This window comes from Silurus aristotelis (assembly GCF_946808225.1).
Source record: "Silurus aristotelis genome assembly, chromosome: 28".
NCBI lineage: Eukaryota > Metazoa > Chordata > Actinopteri > Siluriformes > Siluridae > Silurus > Silurus aristotelis.
In genome coordinates, this window is record NC_139601.1 from 12,849,679 (window position 1) to 12,858,736 (window position 9,058).

Sequence of the window (9,058 nt, forward strand, 5' to 3'; positions counted from 1 at the left end):
AAACAGTATTAATTGTTTTGGGTTTTAGTGCCAATACTTTGCACTAGATTTTGCAACAGTATGAACTTTTAGTCCAATACACTAGATGCTCTCAAGTACTGTTAAATGAAAATGTTAAGTTTAAACACTGCATCCATTTGAGTTCACATAACACAGATTAAACAAGAAAAATCAACAAATTTGCCAATATTAGTCATATTTACAAGCTTTTCTAAAGTAGTGATTACTCAGTGATTACTATTCAGTGATTACTTTTTTTTATTAATTATTTTTTTTTTTTAAAGTTGAACAGTTTATTATCAAGCTACTGATTTGAATTTGGTCAAATTTTTGAAGTCATCTTGTTTTTCTAGGTGTCAGGTGTTGCTTCTGGTTCTGAGATATCCATCTTGCACGTGAAACCGGTTGAAGATTAAATTACATATTCTCAATGATGTTCCAATGATACTATATGGGCCATAGCAATATCTAATTGTTGTAGAAAAGCCAACCTTTTTTGACATTTACTGACTGTGTTAAATTGCAACAGTTAACAAATGCTGCTAATAAATATTTTAATTTGATCAGCCCACTGAATGCCTCTTACTCATGAGGTTTGCACGTAAGTTTTTTTTTTTTATTACTCTTCAATGCAGATCATGTTTCTGCAAGCAACTCCCATGTCAGGTAAAAACCTTTGTGTGGGTCCCTGCTGACATTTTTTATTTATTTAATTTTTTTGCCTTGCTTTTTAGCACATCTGCTGTTGAATCTGAGAGTTTTCTTGTATCCACCTTTAGTTAATCCATTACTTTACAGTAAGTCATTTGCCTGAATTTTTAAACCCTCAGCCAGCCTAGTAAAGTGTACAAGGAATTTATTATGTTCTGCAATTGTGATCAGCTGAGAATTTCTAATGACAGTTTTTGTGGTAATGTCAAGTCAAGTCAAGTCAAGTTTATTTCTATAGCGCTTTTCACAACAGACATTGTCTCAAAGCAGTAATGGCTTTATCCATGCTAATAAAACCACCTTGTATAATGTTCAGTATATACTTTGAGCACTCCTGAACAGCTTTTGATATATAAAAATTTTCAACCCCCCAAATATTAGTTACTTTATAATTGATTCATTTAAGTAATCGAAAAAAATCTCTAAAACATAAAGCCTTTATGACAACAGTGTGTTTTCAGCTTACTGACTCTGACTGAATAAGCCATTACCAAACAATAAAAAACTACTTTATAACAGTAACAAAACAAATCTACACCACAAATCACATTTATTAGTAATTCTGAGATCCATGTCCTGTCAAACAAAAAGAAATTAACAATAATTGTAGCTGTCAATATAACTAATGTTTGGAAATAATGAAGATTTTCATTAAGCCTGAGAGTTTTAGAAGTGTCGTAAAGTTTAAATTGTTTTAACTTGTAGAGAAAGTGTTCAATGCAATTCTCATGCTAGGATTTAATAATCATCTTTGTGCTGTAGTGCTTTTGGGGAAACACAGCCCAGAACAGTAAATCATGTACTCCAAAACAAACAGTAAGAATTTTCCACATCAGCAGAGCACCAAATGTTGGCCATGATTCTGGACAGAAGACAATCAATTAGATGCCCTTTTTTCAAACCGTGGTGATAATCACAGCCTTATGGACCTTTCGGGCCTATCTGTATTTTCACAAAAATATCACAAAGATCAACTGGTTTATTGACCGTTTGTGTTCAGATCTTTAAATAATCATTTGTTCACATACACATTAGATTTTAGTCCTGTATAATTTTAAAACAATGTGTATTTATGTCACAGAATACCAGACGCTGGAAACCGGGAGTAAAACAAGGTGTAGATATATATATATATATATATATGTGTGTGTGTGTGTTTGTGTGTTTGTGTGTGTGTGTGTGTGTGTGTGTGTGTGTGTGTGTGTACAGTCAAGTAATATTTTAACTACAGCATCTTAGAAATCTAGGGTTTTATTTATCAGGACATAATAAAATATCATATGATTCTTATCAGGATATAAGAAATGAGGTCACCTCAGATGAACATCATGATTTATTTGTACTTATTTTACATTTTACAAATAAAGCTTCAATGGAAAAGCCATATATGGAAAAACTAAGTCCAATTTTACCACTTTAATAAGATTTAAGAGACTAAGTAGCAGCCAGCTGCTGCTAATAAACTGCCCTTGACAAATTGATCATCAGCAAGTGTGACCACCCCTATAAAAGCTGACGTTTCAGCAGTTTGTCTCGCTGCAGCATTCAGGTGTGTGTTAACACAATGCCATGGAGAGTGACAGCAGCATTGATCTTAAATAAGCAATAGTTCTGAGAAGGGTTATGAGGCCATTTTCAAATTTTCCAATCAGCAAGATTATTCACAAATGAACAAGTTCAAGACCAATGTTGAGAATCTTCCTAGGAGTGGACATCACAGAAAATTCACCCCAATGTCAAACTGTGCAATGCTTAGAGAAAATGAGAAAAACGTTTAATCTGAAATCTGATATTTGGGTTTCAAAACCTGCAGTCATTAAATTGTCCATGAACTCTCCATTGAGTAGGTAATGAACCTCTGTATACCAAAGTATTCTAGAATCAAATATATGCCACCTTACTGACAGTTGAAGCTTAGCTCAAATTGGGTAATGAAACAGTACAAGGATACCAAGCACATCAGCAAATCTACAAATGAATGGAAAAAGAATAAAATCAAGGTGTTTCCTCAAGTCATCTTGAAGCCAGACCTCAAATGAACTGAAACATTGTAAAGAGGTTTAAGCCAAAATTTCACCACAATGTTGTGAGAAACTCTGCTGCTGAGGGGGGGGGGGGGGGGGGGGGGGGGTTCAACAAGCTGAATATGAAAAAAAAAAAGTAGTTACACAGTTCAATATATCATTGTTTTCGTTCATCTGAGATTTTTATTAGACTTATTCTTATTCTTATTTAAAGTAAATTTGCATTATACCAAACTGTATATTAATATGAAATCCCTGGTGGTCTAGTGGTTAGGATGCGGCGCTCTCACCGCTGCAGCCCGGGTTCGATCCCCGATTAGGGAACCAACCCCTTCCACTCTCAGTGCCGGTCCCAAGCCCGGATAAATGTGGAGGGTTGCGTTAGAAAGGGCATCCAGCGTAAAAACATGTGCCAAATCAAACATGCTGATGATCCGCTGTGGCGACCCCTAACGGGAGAAGCCGAAAGAAAGTATATTAATATGAAAGTTGCCATAGTTCCCTTCATTCCTGAGTTCATAATATTTAAAAATAAATAAAGCATTACTCTGTAATCTGCTTAAGTAATCAGTTTCAGTTTCTGTTGAAATGCTTCACACTGCAATGCTGTACATGTGATTTTCCCTCCATTTACATGTAGCATAAATACAGATGTTAATGTTTTGAAAGTTTAACCTTGTTAAGAAATAATAAAAGATTGAAACGATGTTTAAATGAACTTTAACTGAGTAGACATTCTGTATTTATTTCCTTATTAGACTACTAGCTCTTATATCTTGTTGTGATGACCAGCTAATTTTTTTCACCTTTCTAATAAGGTTACAGTCTATTGTCTACAGCTATTGAACGGTTAAACACATGAAGTAAGGACATTGCAGTGTAGTCTGAATGATGTTTGTTTTTTGGTAATGTGTGATTAACTTTAGAAAATCTATATTCAACTGATTAAAACCAGAGCCACCCACAGTTGAATATTGGATTCATATATTAACATTTATATACAGACCCAGATATTCATACATACTTTAAATAATTCTACATTCATACTGAAACTGATGTTTGTTTAATTTATTTATTTTTTTATGCCTGCATTGGTCATTGTATGTATTTTCCATTTTGAAAGAAAAAAAAACATTTAGCTTAAATGAATGCAAATAAGTTGGCTGCTATGCTGCTTATATTTTCCATATGTTTAATAATTGTAAAATGATGATCAACAATCTATTGAAAAACATAGAATATTAAAATGTATCATTATTGCTGTTGAGTCTACACCAAAATTAACACTTTGGTTCATGCTTATATTTGTCAACCTTTTTTAACTCTAGACCAAGTTTAGAGATGTTTACAAGAACTAGAACCATTATAATGCAACTGGCACTTTTACTGGTATGTCATATTGGTTTTAATTGATTTATTACATGATTGTAGCTATAGCATTAGGTTTATGTTTATATTAATAACAATGTGCAACTGCACAGCTTTCTGGCTAAATCATTTATTGTAGTTACGCATGAAACGTATTCTGGTCATTTGTTTGCAAAAAAGAATGAAATCAAGAATGATTTAAAGAGATACAAGGTGTTTATTACATTTTTTTCCCATCCATACTTGTGAGCATAGGGGATGTGTATCAGATGTTACTCTGGCTTCAACATCTCCATCCTGTCTATCCAATGATCTGAAATTAGGAATAATAATACAGAATATGAAAATGGTCATGTTTTTTTTGATGATATAGACAGAAATTGAACCATCAAGTTGATGATCTTACAAAATAATGAAAATATCTGTTAAACCTACACCTTATGATAATATTATTTATCAAAATCAGTACCTAGTGTTTTGTTTGTCAAGTGAGTACAAAGATCTAAACAGTAAGTGCACTTACACTACTGATCCAGCTATTGTAGGCTGAGACACGGGTAAAGACGGTGGGCTTCCTCACAGTGTTGCAGCCCAGAGATGACACAAAGCTGGTAACTCCATGGACAACGTACTGTCCGTTCACTTGGCAGTTCAGGGGGCCGCCAGAGTCACCCTGTTTTCACACAAAGACTTGTTAAATGGCTTGTGGTTTGATAATAAAAACTTCAACTTAACTTTTTTGTCTACTTAGACATTTTAAATGACCCAGACAACAGAAGACCTTCATCAACATATTTTAACTCAGACCTGGCAACCGGATTCATTGTAGCCTCCAGCGCACACCATGGTGTTCTTGACCGTGCTGCCCCACCAGCTGCTGCTCGAGCACGTCTGATGGTCCACCACAGGCAGATAGGCTTGTTTTAGCTTAGCAGAAATCTGACCGCCAGCTGGAGAGATGACAAACCGTTAAAGTTTGATAAGATAAATTCTGAGGTAAAATATCTAACCTTTATACTGGACCAGTAAATAAAATGCTATATGGTTTTTTGCTAGATGAAGTGTTCTGAGTCACTATGGGAGATAAAATCAGAGGACAAACATGATGCATTTGACCTGAAAGTAACTATTTACTATAGCAAAAGACTGACCAAACCTTTCTTCAAAATAAAATATATGGGGGGGAAAAGCTGTTTAATTTGCTGTTAAAGGAAAATAGTCCATGACATGGTGGTGTGATTAGGCACTCACAAGATGTTTATTTTCCAATAACAGCCCAGTCTGGAGTGATTTATTTCACTTATACCACAAATGTGGCAGTGATTCAAATTTTTTACTAGATTAACGAATGACATGCCATAATTTTTAATTGTTAATAGACATTTTTAATCTTACAGAATGTCTGCCAGACAAATTTACTTTAAATTTTTTTAACTCTTTCTCGAACTTGTGGGAAAAAATGCAGCTTGTAAACACATGCATAAATGGGAAACCAGAAAGTCCTCTGCCCTTCAGACTACTCCAAGGCAGAAGCATAGCAGATGCATTAGTTTAAATATTAGACTTGGTGTCTGCTAACGTACATGTGATTTACTTGTCAAGAGGCAACAACTTATTAGAAAGATAATCTTATTTAAAACCTCTTTTATTAAGAAAAAGAAAAAGAAATTCACCAGTGATATAGTGTAATTATTCTTAAAATGATAGTTGGTGTGTGTGATTAGTTTACTCACTCTGAGTTCTTCCCCAGCCGGTGATGTAACAAGGGTTGTTGTTGGGCAGAACCTGACCTGAGGGAGGTAAAGCCGCCAACTGCACATAGGAGTTCAGAGTGGCATCAGAAGACAGACGCAGCAGGGCAATGTCATACCTTAGAGCAGGATAGTAAATAAAGTACTGTAATTATTATTTTGTATTTAATAATAACCGTAATTATCTGTGCAACATTGGGCGAAAATTTCTATTTGGGCAAATTCAGTCTTGGATCTACATTTCGTAGGTCAATCTATAAAGAAAAAAGACATTTCTGTCCAGATGATATATAATGATGTTTAATGGAAGCATAATTCCAGAATGAGTTTGCAAATTGAGAGACTTCACCTTGTGAATTACAAAAAAGGTCAGTGGACTTTGATTTAATGACCTTCTGGTTGAACAATGGCTAATCAAGTCACCTATAAAAAGCCCTTACGAGCAAAAGGTGCACATACTGCTGTGCATGCCACAATCAGGGGGACGGGGGGATGATTCCAAGTGTCCTCTTGAGAACATGGTTTAGGAGGCCCAGTGCATTACTATTGATATGGTGGCCAAAATTCCTAAAGCTAAATCGGGCCATTAAGCTTCAGACTACCCAGAAGGCCATCAGAATGCTACTGGTTGGAAAGCCTCCAAAGTCAGACATCATCAAATAAAGCTGAAGTAAACATGCAAATAGGGAATCTGCAGCCTTAGTTTCTAAATAAATAAATATTCTATGCATTTCCTTTGCCAAAACATTGAAGGAAAAACACAACTGAACAAATAAATGTTGACTCCATGATTAAAATTCAGAATTGCTTTCAGAGTCATGTTCAGTAGTTGAATGTGATTCAGGAACTCATTGACCTATTATTCTATTTGTATGCTCACTAAACACTATAGAATGAATGTTAATATTTGAAGCTAGTAATAATAAGATTATATTCTGTACAGTGTAAAATTTCAGTTGTAGTGATCTCATACCCTCCAGCAACATTATTGCGGTTCCACTGAGGGTGAATGTGGACAGCACTGACACTCATGTACTGTTCTGTGCCTTCATGGTTGTAAATGTCGTGTTCTCCCAGGATAACACGCCATGTTCTCTGTCTGTAAAGATATATTTGTATAACATGAAAAAACACAAAAATAAGTGAAACAATAAATAAAAAACTTTCCTTGTTTTACATTTACTTTAGTTGGCAAATTTTACAATCATTTTTTTTATTATGTTTTAAGGTTTATATATTTGCTTTTAAGGCCTGACCAAAGAACTGTTTAAAGTAGTAAATATTCTACTACAGGACAGTGACAGAGGTTTGAATCCACGGATCACAATACTTGATTAGACACATTAAGAAAATTCCTGCTTTTTCACGCCTCGGTTTGCAAATTATAAATGTTAGGATGCAAAATTTAGGCACGTTATTTCACAATTCTCAGATTTGATCATGCACCCCTGTGTTTCTACTGCTATGCAGATGACACCCATTTATAAGTTTTAGTAGAATTGTTTATATTGAAAAATATATAAAGAGTATGAGACAGTGGATGCTAAGTAACATATCCTGGCTGAATTTAAGCCAAACCACTTTAGAAGCAAACTGTTTGATTATGAAGTCACTCTGAATGGTGTTTTCCATTACACCATGTGCAGCAGTAAAAGACCACGTCATGAATATGAGTCCAGTCTCTTGTCTGAAACTCATGTAAAGAATATTAGAAAATTACCTTTTTATTATTATTTTAGAAAATATGTAATGTCACTGCATGGTGCAGAAAAACTATTTCATGATTGTATTATCTCATATTCTTAGCTCCAGTAGTCAAGAAATTAACAGCAAGTTTACTTACAAGCACTAGGAAGTTTACCATCTTATTACTATTTTATTCACATTACACTGACTCCTTCATTATAAAAAGTACCAAGGGAATTTAAGTCTACATCAGAATTTCTAAACAGCTTTATTATTGAAAAGAGAGATCTGTGATATTTTTTTGTTAATAGCCCATGTTTGATTGTGTTCTGTATGTGTTTTTGACTCACGTGTCAACACAGTGAGCAGCAGTCATAACCCAGCGAGTCCTGATCAGAGTTCCGCCGCATGTGTGGTAGTAAGAACTGCCAGACAAATACTGTAGTGAAATCTACAGAACGAATGAAAGAGAGAATTTTAAATATATTTCACTATAATAGCAAAATAGTATTATTCCAATTTGAAAATGATTAGCCCAAGATTGTTAACTGGAAAATATTTGTGTTTTTTAAGGTTAAAAAATTCCACAACCTGATGTCTGTGCCTACTTATAATGGAACAAAAACTTACCTGCCAGCGCCATGTGTTCGGCCGGGCCACTTCTCCACCTACAACTCTTTCCCCTACATACTCCAGGTATCTGGGCTCAGGCCTGTCTGCGGCCACAGCTATACACACACACACACACACACACACACACACACACACACACACACACACACACACACACACACACACACACACACACACACACAGGCACAGTTTTATACATCTATCACCCCTATATATACACTTTCAATGAAAGTATGTTCCACTTGTTATTCAGGAACAGTAGTGGTCTGATGCAGCCTTAAGCAAAAACAAGTACATTATGAACAACGAAAGATTAATCTTATAGTCACATCCATTGCATTTAGTAATTTTTTGGTAAATGTTTCTGATTTTCTAGGTTTGTTTAGGAGCAATGGCTTACCCAGGGCTACCAGGACGCTCAACAAAATGAATCTCAGCATGACTGCAGTCAGTCAGGATTTGCATACTCTGGTATACTTCTGCCACTGCTTTATATACTATCACAAAGAAAGCAGTGATCGATTATAGGCTTAAATTTTCCACTGCAGGTGTGCACAATCTCACGATTATCAGATTCACCAAGGTTATTTTTCTGCCAACCCTGAAAACTTTTCCTTCTGGATTATATATATAGAAAAACTGAACAGTATTTTATATATATATATATATATATATATATATATATATATATATATATATATAGAGAGAGAGAGAGAGAGAGAGAGAGCTATATAAACATTTATAGCTTTCATAGCATTATATCCAGAACATTCTAAAAGAGTATAATTAAAAAAAATATCCTCATGCTGGTTCAATAGGTCAGAGTGTAAATAGTACCATGAAGCTAAATAATGTTTACGGGAGAAATTAATGGAGCAAAAAAAC

The 9,058-nt window shown here is 34.7% G+C and overlaps 1 protein-coding gene across 2 annotated transcripts; it reads right to left on the reverse strand.

Moving 5' to 3' along the window:
* Positions 1 to 4,300: 4,300 nt before the first annotated feature.
* On the reverse strand, positions 4,301 to 8,672 carry LOC310721691 (elastase-1-like). 2 transcript variants are annotated; one of them, XM_083533594.1, is made up of 8 exons: positions 8,574 to 8,672; positions 8,171 to 8,268; positions 7,891 to 7,991; positions 6,828 to 6,953; positions 5,837 to 5,973; positions 4,911 to 5,053; positions 4,627 to 4,776; positions 4,301 to 4,416 (listed from the first exon to the last, which is right to left on the reverse strand). In XM_083533594.1, exons 1-8 carry the CDS (start codon positions 8,611 to 8,613, stop codon positions 4,405 to 4,407), a joined length of 807 nt encoding a protein of 268 aa, XP_083389720.1. In that variant the 5' UTR covers positions 8,614 to 8,672; the 3' UTR covers positions 4,301 to 4,404. The 2 variants fall into 2 exon arrangements, with proteins under 2 accessions (XP_083389720.1, XP_083389719.1); XM_083533593.1 differs by lacking the exon at positions 4,301 to 4,416 and having other exon boundaries at positions 4,589 to 4,776.
* Between the last annotated feature and the right edge of the window lie 386 nt (positions 8,673 to 9,058).